The following is a 13,277-nucleotide window of genomic DNA, read 5'->3' on the forward strand; positions in this document are numbered from 1 at the left end:
GCTTCAGGAGACCACAGACCTCTTCACATTTTAGTTTAGGGCTTCTAGCCTATAAAACTATGAGGAAATGATTATATGTTCTTTAAAGTCACCTGTTGTATTATTTTTCTCTGGTGGCCCTAGAACATTGATAAATGATCCTGAATGTGTTTAGATATGAGTGGGGGGTGACTTTTTAGGACTTGGAATTTCTTATGCTGTAGGTTCCCTTTCCTGGAAATTGTTCCGACCTAAAGCCCTGGGAGATCCTAGCAGAAACAAGATACCCCAGCACAGCTGTGTAGACAAGATGAATAAGTAACTGAAGAACTCAGAAGCCCTTGAATAAATAACTACAATGTCGCTTCTCTCTTTGAAGAGTCTGAATAAAGATACATAGTAGATTCAGGGATGAGCAAGCAATATGTCATGGCCTTATGAGATGCTACAAAGTCAGAGCTGTTCCCCATGTTCTAAGAGAAAGTACACTGTCTTCATTTTATCCTCTGTGAAGTGGGTACTATTGGTATTCCCACCTTACAAATTAGAACACAGAAACCCAGAGTTGAGAGACCGAGCGGCGGAGGCAGGCGGCGCGCAAGTCATGGCTAGACAGGCATTCCGAAAGTTTCTCTCGCTCTTTGACAGAGTCTTGGTTGAAAGGAGTCACTGAAACGGTGACCAAAGGTGGCATCATGCTTCCAGAAAAGTCGCAAGGGAAAGTACTGCAAGCAACGGTAGTGGCCGTGGGATCAGGCGCGAAAGGGCGGAGAGATTCAACCCGTCAGGGTGAAGGTGGGAGACAAAGTTCTCCCAGAGTTTGGAGGCACCAAAGTCGTTCTAGACGACAAGGATTATTTCTTATTTAGAGACGGTGACATTCTTAGAAAGTACGTGGACTGATTACTGTTAAAATAATGTCACGTGAAGCTGCCCATTCCGCCGAAGTTCTGAGCTCTTCATCATGTAATTAATTTCCGTGCCTCCTTTTATAATAAACTGATGATACCTGCACTGGTGACATCGTCGTCTGCAGTTTACTGTCAGAAAAAAAAAAAAAGAAACCCAGAGTTGCAGGGCTTTTCTAGAATGAAGCAAAGAGTAGGTTCTATATCCCATGTCTCACCTTCATTCTCCAGAGTAACTAGGAGCTTGAGAATGTCGCTTAAAGCACCTGGATAAAGTTCTGAAAGGCTCTGAACTTGGAGCTAATTCCTGGATTCTGAATTTAATTCTCCCCAGCGATTGTGCTGCCAAAGCCAAAAGCGGGAAACTGTGCTGCTCAAGCCATTGGGTATTCTGTCGGAGACCAGCTCTGACAGAAATACCACTTATCAGGGTAGGGGCATGGGGATCGGAAAAACTGTAAAGAGGACGAAGACATGAATGAAAATAATAAAACAGAAAACACAGGATACTATCTAGAGGGAGTTCCAGTGACTACTGAAATCCACTGCGTTTAATTTTCCATATACTTTTATACCCCAATACGACAGGGGAGAAGAGAAAAGACTGCTTGAACATGCTACAAAGGACAATTGGAACAGTTACTTCAATACTTTGAGATATTAAGTCATTGGCATTCTGTTGTTGAGGCAGTGAACCCACCCTAGACTAAATCCTGAAGACAGCCACTCCCAAAGTCAAACATCCTTTTTCAAAAAAGGAGCAGAAGTATCTCGCACAGCCTGACCATTTGTCAGGGTGGCGTGGCTCTACCTGTATGGCCCATTTTAAAGTCAGAAGAACAAAGCAGCCACATCCTGGGTCAGGATGTATAGCCCTGGTTGTTGTCAACAATTTTGAGCAACCTCAAACTCTGACCCTCAGACAAGGTGGAAAAGGCTCACATTTTTGGACCTCCACAGTATTTTTTGGCCTTAGCTTTTTGATATTATCTTGCTTGATGCTCTTAGATAACTGATTATCCTTCTGAGGCACATAACAACTCTAAGTCTATGGGGGGGGGAGGCGAGCTGATCCCTGCTCTGCCTGTTCCTCAGTCTTGTTGGAACCTAAACCTAAGTGGCAGTCAAGTAGTTTGCAAACTGTACAGAGGGTTCTTTAATGTAGATCAATGCTTTTGAGTACTTGGTAATTGTGCTAGCTGCCAGAGATATAAATGAAAATGACAGCTATCTGATTTTGCACTCAACAGCTGAAGGTTGAGCAGCTCCCATGGGCCCTGTACTGTGATGTATGTTGGGAATAAGTTTGTATTGAGACAACTCAGGTCCTGTGCTCACGAAACTGCTCATGTTAGGTTCAGGGGGGTCGTGCAAAAATGGGACAGACTACCAAAGTCTAATAAACCAGAAGCAAACTTTATTCTAGAAACAGATTCCAGGAAAAAAAATAAAAATTTAAAAAACTCTCCATGGGGCACAAAAAGCGTATCAGCTAGCTGAGACTACAGCCAGAGATGGATGTGGCAAGACTATGGCAAAGGCTGGTTTTTTTTTTTTTTTATTGGTTGTATTTATTTATTTATTTATTTTTACAGATATAGATTTTTATTTTTTTTATTTTTTTATTAATTAATTAATTTAATTATTAAAGATTTCTGCCTCTTCCCCGCCACCACCTCCCATTCCCTCCCCCTCCCCCAATCAAGTCTTCCTTCCTCCTCCCACCTTTTTATACTAGGGGCAGCAGGCATTAGGTCTGAGCAAAGGATGTTTTACAATCTCGAGGTAAAACTCAGATACAGATTGCCTTTCTTTACAATCTCCATTAGCAGAGTTTTTCAGTTAAACTAGTGTTTGTACTTAATCTATTGTCTTCCTTGGTACTTCCAGGTAGTGCTTACTGAAGCTCTGTGCTCTCCCCTTTGATGCTCCCAGTCTCACATAGCAGGGAAAATGTGTAACCCTGTCTCCTAAAACTTAACTAAGCTCATATCTGTTGTTAATCAAGGATGGCCAGGGGGTGTTAGGCTCTCAGTTTGTAGAGAGAGGCTTCGGCCTTGTAAATAGAGCTATGGTTGTAAAGCCGAGTAACCCACTGTTAATAGTTAATCCTTAAACTGCTGAGAAAGCTGCTGAGAGTCTGTTCTCATTCTCCTAGGCTTAGAACTTTATATTTTTTTATTTCTACATTCTTATTTTTGGAATCTATATATTCTTATTCTTGGACCATTCAGGGAAGATAGATGTTCTAAATGTGAACGCAATGTAGCCATAATGTTCCATGGATGCTGTGATAGAAGTATTAGGATTCCAGGATCTCTAAGACAGATCTCTTAATGTTTGCTGTCTGCTGTGACAAAAAAAAAAAAAAAAAAAAAAAAAAAAGGCCACCATGACCAAAAAGCAAATTGGGGAGGGAACGGTTTGTTTGGCTTACACTTCCACATTGCTGTTCATCACCAAAGAAAGTCAGGACAGAAACTCAAGCATGGCAGAAGCCTGGAGGTAGGAGCTGATGCAGAGGCCATGAAAGAGTGTTTCTTACTGGTTTGCTTTGCCTACATTTTTATAGAACCAGGACCACTTGTCCCGGGTTGGCACCACCCACTATTGACTGGATCTTCCCCCACTGATCACTAATTGACACTGGCTTGTCAGGTTGGCACACAAAATCATCAGCTAGTACAAAATCCTAATATGAATTCTCAATTCAAATAGTTTCTCAACATTGTGAAATCAGCACTTAATACGATTTGTGGATTTGAGCCACCTTTGATGTCATCCTTACAGATCACTTTTTACATGTGATCGTTTGTTTGTATGTTTGAACACTTCTTGTTATCTTTCAACGCTTGTCAGATGTACAAAGCATGATAGAGGTGGGGGAAAATATGGATGGTCACCAACAGCCCATGGTCATGAAGAAAGGTAATGATCTACTCAACAACCACACCAACTATAAGAGGGGAATCTGGTGAGTTGGTTATAGAGTCTTTCTCTTTGTGCTAGACAGTAAGCCATGGGGATCAAGAGAGTGGGTCTTTTTCTTGCTCAAATGTTCTTTCCCAATGCTGAGCAATATCTGGTAGGTAGGAGAAAGTTAACACGTGCTTGTAGGGTGAGGATAGTGCTACCTACATAAGGGTGTTAGAGAGAGAAAATGTATACTCCTGCTCAGGAAAGTTACACGGTCAAAACTAAGAGGAACCATAAAAACCTCAGCTTCCAGGCAACTTCCATACGAGGACACTTAACAGAAAGGGGAAATGGTTTGTTCAGAATCACACGGGGTTGTGGGCAGAAGAATGCCATGCCTCTGTCCCTCCATATACTGAAATCTTAAACTCCAGTGCTTCAAAACGGAACTGTATTTGTCTATATAGTTTCTTTTACATAAGAATAAAAAACTATGGTCAGGGTGGGCTCTAATTCAATTTGACTCCTGTCCATACAAGAAGAGTGAATTAGGATACAATACATGCAAAGGCAATCACATGAAGGCACGTGGAAAACATGACCATCTCCAAGCTAACAAGACCAGTCTCAGAAGAAGCCAAGTTTGCTAAGACCTCGACCTTAGGCTCTAGACTTCAGATCTATATGACAATAATTCCCTGGCACTTTAGCCACTCAGTCAGTACTGTCTTTTTCTATGGCAACCCTGGGAATCTAATACACACAGCAAGTGTAAACTAGAAGCCAGGCTTGCTGGATCTCTATCCTTTCCCCTTTATACAACAGCACCCAGATGGTCCCATTCAATGCTCTCCCAGTCCCATTCCTGAGGAAGAGCATGGCAATTATAATAAGCAGTCCATTGACAAGTCTAGAATGTACCAAAGCAGTTTCGGGAGCACACACACACATTTAAGCTTTTCTACTGAGCCATGTCTACTGTGGTCATTTCAAAGGTGAGAGACAGTGACAGCACTCAGCAGCATCCCTGGGCTCACTGCCATAGAGGAACTAGACACAAATATGCTTAAGACCTGAAGTAGCTTGTTGGGGGAGGGGGGCCGTTGAAGCTAATGGCAGAGTGGAATCAGGAGCCTGGCTAAGAATGGGGCGTTAAAATGTATTCGGTACAGACTCTTCCAGTATTGTAGGTCATCAAAACAAAAGCATGGGATAGAAGATTCCAAGGCTCCCTCAAGTTCAATAGCACCTTGTTAACTCCTTAAAGATGAAAGAACCAAACAACATGGGCCATAGCACCAACTAATAAAAGAAATGGGATTGAATCCTCTTTCTTCCACTCACTAGCCAAATGACTTGGAATTAATGGAATCAGTCAGAAGCAATTCATGGATTAGAGATAATATATGCAGAACACTGGCACAGTTGCCAACACACTAAGCAACCAATCAATAAATAAATCATTGCCTGATTAGGTAATGAGTGGGAAGGACCACACCAAAAGGTTCTCTCCTCTTTGGAACCCTCCCCACGCTTCGTCCTCCCAGCTCTGAAGGAAGTCCCTGGCCCTTCCTTCTCTATGTCATTCAGTTTGTTCTGCATGCCGTCTTAAAAGTTGATGACACATTCGTACATCCACCCATCTACTCATTGTAATTATGGTAAATATTTTCTAAGTCTCAGTGATGTTCTGTGCAGTGGGAGTTCCAAGCCAAATACAATATGCTTCCTATCTTCACTGGGTGTAGGTTTTGTGGGTATGCCCAATAAGTAGGGCCACTGACAATAACAACAATACACTCTCAATCTTACTGTTTCAAAGTAATACTTTTCTCCTGGGTAAACCCAGCACTTTATTTCCAGACACTTATTTCATGCTTTATAGGATTCTGAACTAGCTTCTAAGGATCTAAGTCAGCTGACTTAGCAGGAGACACGTTGAGGAATTATTACAAAGCACTGTGTTGAGTGTCAGCCCAGGAAAGCCCTATTGTTTTCTGAATGCTGAGGAAGGAGAGCTCCCCGCTGGTAGGATCCAAGAGTTTTCTTGTTTCATAACCCATCAATCTTTGTAAGCCTTACACGCTAGCTCCTCCCTGCAGTCCCCCAAAAGCGGCAGGGTGAGACTTGTCCAGTTTATCTGCACCTTCCCTGTGGAATTCATATATCTTCTGCTATAAAACAACAACTTATTCTGTTGCATTTAATAATTTGTGGGGATGCTGGTAAGAGAGCTTCTCTGCGTGCATGTGTGCGTTCGTGCGTGTGTAGATTAGAGGACAACTTTGAGACTTTTCCCTTTTTGCCATGAAAGGGAAACGCACCCGGGGACCACACTTGGGTTGTGGGACTTGTTGGTAAGCGCCTTTGCCCACTGAGCCATGAGGAAATAGGCCGTGATGGTAGAAGTGCCTCCCTTAGAGCACATGGCTGAAGAGCAGCAGATATTTTAATATCCGTGAGCCTGTCCATGAGACAGAATGCACTTCATTCGCCAAACCTCAGCTGAAGGACTATGCATAATTTTCCTCAGTTCATCCTCCAAACGCTTAGATGAAGTTGTTCTTGACTCCATTTCACAGTTGGGGAGACTGAGGTGAGGTAGAGATTTCCACAAGGACATCTAGGTTTGGGCTAGCCCACTCGTGGACATTGAAATAATAGCCTGAACAGAAACCCGTAGGGCCTCCAGAAAGGGAACCTGAAGTTTGCCAAGGGTGGGGCTGAGGGAACTAGCATAGCGGAGGCGGGGCGGAGGGCGGGGCAGGACCGGCCGTTCCCTAGAGATGAGAAAGCCCCGCCTCCGTGCGAGAGAGGGCGGGGATTGGTTCGGCGTCGCGGATTGGCAGCGCGGGGACGCGCGCAGCTACGGGGGCGGGGCGCGATCCGGAAGTGAGCGTGAGGCGGCCGAGGCGTGCTGGCGGGTGAGCCGCGGCCCCCACTCTGCGTAGGAGCTGCTGCGGGGCGGGCGCCGGGCGTGATGGAGGGCCCCGGGCTGGGCTCGCAGGTGAGCGCGGCATGGCCGGGCGGGGACGGCGGTGGGGACCCGAGCGGTGGCCAGGTGAGGTGGCTCCGCGAGGGTGGCGGGGCCCGATGCTGCTTGTCCTCTGCTGTGGCCGCGAAGCGAGGGCGGCCGCGCCTGCCGCTTCCCTTCGGCTGCAGGGCGTCACGCACCGGCCCCTGGGTCGACTGGGACCTGGAGGGTTTCAGGTGACACACCTCGGGCGGCGCCGGCAGCCTGAGACCTCGGCCCGCACTCTGAGAGATTCTGATGAGTAGTTTTCAGCCTAGGCTGCCGCCTTCCCTCCACCCTGTGCTGTCCTAGCTCTCGTTCCCACCCACATCCTTCCTACTCCTTGGAAGGGAAGCTTTGAGGCTGTGGGCGCAGGAGGAAGAGAGCTCCTTGGTGCGGTGTACAAAATCCCAAAGGACTTCCCAAGCTAGGTCAGCCCCAGGGGCCACGGGGGAAGCTGTCAAAGCCGAGAGAACTAAGAATTTGTCCCTTTGGATTGTGACCTCTAAAAACTAATAACTGGCATTCAGTAGATGCCACTGAATATCTCCAGGCTTATTCAGTCCAAGAGCGTCCTTCACATCTCTCTTTTTTTTCTTCTTCAACCAGTTTGGTGTAGGTTTGGGTAGAAAATAACATGCTGAATTGTTTTTATTGGGAATGCTTGCATTTTTAAAAGAAAAAAATGCTGTGCAGGGAGACTGGATTTTATAAAAGGGTGTAGACTCTACATAAAATTGCCTTATTATTTTCCTCAGACTCCAAAGTTGGCAAGAGTAGCCATCGTTTCTTAATTGCCGTCACTCTATAATAAAAGCCCGTAAGCGCTAAAAGTTTACTCCTGCGTGCTGAAGGGAAAATGACCCTGCCCAAGGCCTGTGACTTCAGAAGGGGGAGGATGATTTTAGAGGTTGGAGTTGGCAAGAGAGATTGTTGTTAGTAATAATTGCTTCTGGTACTTTCTTCAATTATATTGTGAAGAGCTTAGACTTTGTAGAAATTCCCCATTCCTGGTCCTCACTACCCACTTGTGAGCTAGGAAAGAGTAATTATTTCTAATTTTAAATGTGAGAACTGAGACTCAAGAAAGTGAACTTACACCTACAAGAGCAGCTGCCGCCACCAAGATTCCATTCATTTAGCAAACGTGTTTTGAATGTGCTCCAGAAGCTCGGCTCTGCACTTCATGCACAAAACAAACAAAAACATCCCTTTTATTGAATTTGCTTCTTAGTGCTGATAGGTCTTTGCCAAATTTTTTTCTACCCAGTCTGGTTCTCGGTTACATTTAAGACTTCATATTTTAGATTTGTTTGTTCGCTAAACTCCCAGCTACACTGGGCTCCAGGCTTTTTATTTGTTGCCTCTGCCTATTCCTGTGCATTGCTGTGGCTTATTTCTCCATCTCTATAATGTCTTCAGACAAATCTCACCTCCATGTAGCATTTTTCATCCCTCTTACTAAAACTGTAAGCCTTTCCATTGTCATCACTAGCAACAGCACTCCCTGCCCTCCTTCCTGGTTTCATATTTCACCCAGCATTTAATACCATGCAATAGAGTCGCTGATCCTGAGGATGCTCTCTTTCCCCTCTGACAGAAATAAGTGCTATGAGGGCAGTGAGTTGTATCAGATGCTTTCATTACTTTGTGTCAAGCATAGAAATGAGAGTCTAACACTGGTATTGTTCAACCACTAGTGAAGTTAGAAACTTAACTCTGATAATTCTGTTAATATTGTGACAAATTTGAATGGTTTTCTGTCATACCTCCCTATCCCATTTTATTAATTAGTGAGGATAATGACCCTCACCAGAGTTTTCCAGATCATGGTTTTCTCTTAAAGTCTATTATAACGTCAAGAGTACTTGCTGTTTTTAGAATAGTTTGATTGCATGATGATTCCCCTGTAGCTTAAAGATGCTCTAATTATGTACTGTGGTGTAACAAACCACTCAGAAGCATAATGGTATGAAGAACGGCCTTTGTTAACTCATGGATCTGTGTATCAGAAGTTTGAGAACACTGCTCAGGTATTTGTCTTTCTGTTCCATTGTGTCTAGAGCCTCAGCTGGAAAGACTCACAAGCTAGGGGTGAATTGCTAGCTGGGGCTGGTATCCAGGAGTGTCTTCACTCACAGATCTGGCAGTTAATGCTGACTCTCAACAGACACTTCTGTGTGGCATGTGACCTGGTCTACACAGTATGGTAGCTGGACTCTAAAAGAAGTGTGTCTTAAAAGAGACAGAAAGAGGAAGGTACCAGTTTCTAAGGCATAGACTTGCAAACTGGCACAGTATCATTTCTGCAATATTTTATTAGTGAAGCAGTTCATAGAGCTTAACGTCAAGAAAAAGTGGCATAGACCTTCAACTCTTGATCTTGAAAATAAGAAAAATTGGGAGCCTATATTATAAAGATTGCCACAGATTTACCTGTATGCCTCTTATATAATGTTCCTATTTCAGCCCCTTTCTTTCCCGTGAAAAAGTATTCAGCTAATTACATCTTTCTTGTTATTCCTTTCTTTCCATTTCTCCCCAACAACCCATGTATCTTATAAAAACAAGAAACAAAACATGTTATCCTGGTACCTTGAGTCATTTGCGGAGTGGAATCCTAATAAATCAAAATCATAGACTGCTTAGAGCCAGAGATTTTCTAGCTTTCGTCCAGTTAAATAGATTATAATTACGGATAGACAAAGAATCTTAAAAGGCTCTTACTTTCATTTTACTGTAGCTAAGTCTGTAGCTAAGTACATGTTCCTTTTGGCTATGTATGACTCTGTGTTTGATTTTTTTTTTTTTTTTTTTTTTTTTTTTTTTTTTTTAGCAGAGAGCCAAACAGACCTATTAAAAAGATCATTATGGTTCTGGGTAAAATGAAAGGGTGGAAAACACACCTTTCTCTTCTACATCTTCAGAACTCTGGAAAAGTTAATGGTAGAAAGCAGATTTAAATGACCAAAAGTCAGATTCTACCACCCCACAAGATAATTTATATTTTTTGCTTCTGGTTTACCCCTGGTGTAGACTTGAGCCTTGGAAGAGGGCTTCTGGGTAGACAGCTCAATAAGCAATTCAGTTCACTCAAGAAGCAAGAAAAGAATCTTCTGGCAGCATGGGTGTTAGAACATTCTTCAGTTGCCAGAAGAATTGTGATTTCAAGAGTAGTTCCTAGAACTGAGCACAAAATAAACATTCATCTGTGAAATAGCAAGTTGAAAAACTGGACATGAAAATGTAAAACTTACCCCTTAATGATTCTAGGGAAAATATTTGCAAGTCACATATCTCCAGTACTATATCTGGATTGTTTAAAGTCAAGAACTCTTAAAACTAACAGTAAGAAACAAATAGCACAAATGGAAAATGGAAGCTAATCATGTTAGCACATGCCTGAAATCCTAGTTCTTAGGAAGCTAAAGCAGGGGGATCACCACAAGTTAGAGCCAAACTGTATGTAGTGGGACCCTGTATCTAAAAAGGGAGGGTGGCAAAGATGTGAACAGAAACTTCATTGAAGATACGCAGAAGACAGATGAGCACATGAAATAATGCTCAGCCTCATTCACCATTAGGGATATGCACATTAAGACCTCTGTGAAATATACTATGTATCTGTTGTGCTAACAATTGGCCAAGTTGATGCATTGGATAGTGCTTTTTTAAAGTCTCTCTGATCCCCAGGTTTTTGTTTTGTTTCTCTATCCTGTGTTATTTTGTGTTCACTCATACGACAGTCAATGAAAGAAGTGTAATTTCAGTTCTGTTTGCTTCATGAAGTGAAACATTAGAATTCAATACACATTCAGTGTTGTTATATCTTCTTAATGAATTAGCTTTATAATATTATGAACTCTTCTTTACTCCTCAAAATACTGCTGACACTTGCTTTGTCATATCTTCTTATAACCACTGCCTTCCTCTATGCTTAAAGTTTGTGTACCTCTGTGTAAATACACAGATGTTTAAATTGAGCTTTGCATAGACAGCCTTTTTGTAGCCTTGTAGAGTTCACCCTGTACACACCTATATAGAGTACATTCTTTTTATTTGTTTTAATTTAGAATATATGCAAACAATGTCTTTTTGTGTTTAGGAAGCATTGAGAAATTTTAAGTATCTCAAATCTTAAGCTTCCACCCCGACACACACACTTTCTTCCCTACTCAGATTATTTCTCTCTTGAAATTTGTTCTCAGCTTGAGCTACCCCAGCCTATTTCATCTATTACTTCTGACTCCTCATTTATAAAGAGAGGCCTTGAGGCTCTAGCAGGCCCTTTAACATTGCAACACAATGTTGTTCCAGAGTTGTTTAAACAATCACCAACAACCTCAATGTATTAAGTAAGTTTACTATTTTGTTTTGGTCTGTGTTCAGCCCGTGAGGCTAGTGGTAATTCTGAAATTTTTAGGTTTATGGTAAGGTTCACCCACATCCCTTCCTTCCATTCTTTTTTATTGAAAAATGTCTTTTTCATACACTGTCCTGATCATGGTTTCCCTTACCGAAGATCCTCTCAGATCCTCCCCACTTTTCTACCCATATCTAAATCCATACAGTTTTATTCTCTCTCTTCCTCTCTTTACAAAACAAACTTTTGTTCTTAAACTCTGATTTATTGCCGATCATATTCATACCTTCCTATTGTTCCTAGTTGAATAGTTTATTTCTGGTATTTTCTCTGGTTTTGTAGGCCTTCTTTAAAATAGCAGGACAACCAGTGATGAGATCTAATTCTGGTTATTGCATTGTGCACAAAAGTAGAAGGCCCTGCTTTATTTTATAAATAGCTAAGGAAAGAACTTGTACTCAGATACATAAGTCCTGTCATCTAAGAAAACAAGATAGAAATATATAAAGCAGCAGCAGAGTCTGATGACACCAGCAGTTTGTGAGAACAAGAACATGAAAGTTCCAGGCCCTGCTCTGAGAACCTTAACTGATGTAGCCATTCTAAAGATGGGCTTAGTGTGCCTTTAATGCCAAAGAGTTACACTTCAGACTGCATATTGTTAAGAATTATTCATGCATGGATACCCAGAGACATACAAAAGAAAGTGCACAGTAGTATTGTATGCAGTAACCCCAAACTTGGAAGATCCAAGTGGCCACTTAATTGAGTTGGTGGTGGTATGTTACTGTATCATTTTACTTCAGTAGGAATGAACTAATTGTAGCTGCATAGATCAACTTTTAAGTCTAATATTAAGCAAAACAAAGGTTACATATTAATATGATTCCACACCAGATTAAATGAGTAAAAAACTAATTTTAGGGTTGCGTATATAAGGGATGGCACTGTAAGGAAAAGCAAAAGCAATTATTTCTAATATGAGGAAGCTTTCTTCGGGGTGGGAATAGTGTGTATTGGAGCCAGTGTTAATGGAGTGCGGGCAGTGTGGTGTTAGGACTTTGGTGATAGTTTTGTGTAGTTCATTTAATACTTACTCTGTACACTGTATAAAAGAAGCAGTCCAGGCCAGGCAAGGAATACATTCCTACAGTTCTCGCACTTTCCAGGTGATAGAGGAGGATCAGAAAATGCACTAATAGACTTCTTCATACAGCTCTGACAGTTTCAGGAAGAAAACTCTAAAATATTTCAAGGTAATATAATTGTAATAACTAATAACCAAGGAAACTATATGAAAGGTGTAAGCACTGCTGATTTTTATAAATCATCTGTAACTTGTAGATTTACCTCTTAGTTTGCTTAATAATAATTCAGGAATTTACCCTCTACTCTCCTGTTGCCTCAGTGTTTGAGCAGTGATCCTGGGGCCTCATACGCGTTAGGTAAGCACTCTGTCCCTGACATATAGCCCTCAGTCTGCTTTCAATGCCATTTCTTTCTTTTTCTTTTTTTTTAATTGATTTTATTGGGCTATGCATTTTTCTCTGCTCCACTCCCTTCCTCTCCCCTCCCTTTCAGCCCTCTCCCATGGTCCCCATGCTCTCAATTTGTTCAGGAGATCTTGTCTTTTTCTACTTCTCACCTAGATTAGATCCATGTATGTCTCTCTTAAGGTCCTCATTGTTGTCTAGGTTCTCTGGGATTGTGATTTGTGGGCTGGTTGTCTTTGTTTTATGTTTAAAAACCACTTACGGGTGAGTACATATGATAATTGTCTTTCTGGGTCTGGGTTACCTCACTCAATATGATGTTTTCTAGATCCATCCATTTGCCTACAGATTTCAAGATGTCATTTTTTTCTGCTGTCTAGTACTCCATTGTGTAAATGTACCACATTTTCCTTATCGATTCTTCAGTCGAGAGGCATTTAGGTTGTTTCCAGGTTCTGGCTATAAGAAACAATGCTGCTATGAACATAGTTGAACACATGTCCTTGTGGCATGACTGAGCACCTTTGGATATTTACCCAAAAGTGGTATTACTGGGTCTTGAGGAAGGTTGTTTCCTAATTTTCTGAGAAATCGCCACACTGACA

At 42.0% G+C, this 13,277-nt stretch overlaps 1 protein-coding gene and 1 pseudogene across 1 annotated transcript in view; both read left to right on the forward strand.

Annotated features, from left to right (window-relative positions):
• Positions 1–583: 583 nt before the first annotated feature.
• On the forward strand, positions 584–882 carry LOC130865518 (10 kDa heat shock protein, mitochondrial-like; annotated as a pseudogene).
• Positions 883–6,683: 5,801 nt separating this feature from the next.
• Positions 6,684–13,277, forward strand: part of Zdhhc13 (zinc finger DHHC-type palmitoyltransferase 13) — a 41,761-nt gene continuing 35,167 nt past the window's right edge. The window contains exon 1 of the mRNA XM_057756139.1: positions 6,684–6,810. Within this exon, the coding sequence (XP_057612122.1) occupies positions 6,784–6,810 (27 nt within the window). The 5' untranslated portion in view covers positions 6,684–6,783. The remainder of the gene's footprint in view (positions 6,811–13,277) is intronic.

This window comes from Chionomys nivalis, chromosome 23 (genome assembly GCF_950005125.1).
Source record: "Chionomys nivalis chromosome 23, mChiNiv1.1, whole genome shotgun sequence".
Classification (NCBI taxonomy): Eukaryota; Metazoa; Chordata; class Mammalia; order Rodentia; family Cricetidae; genus Chionomys; species Chionomys nivalis.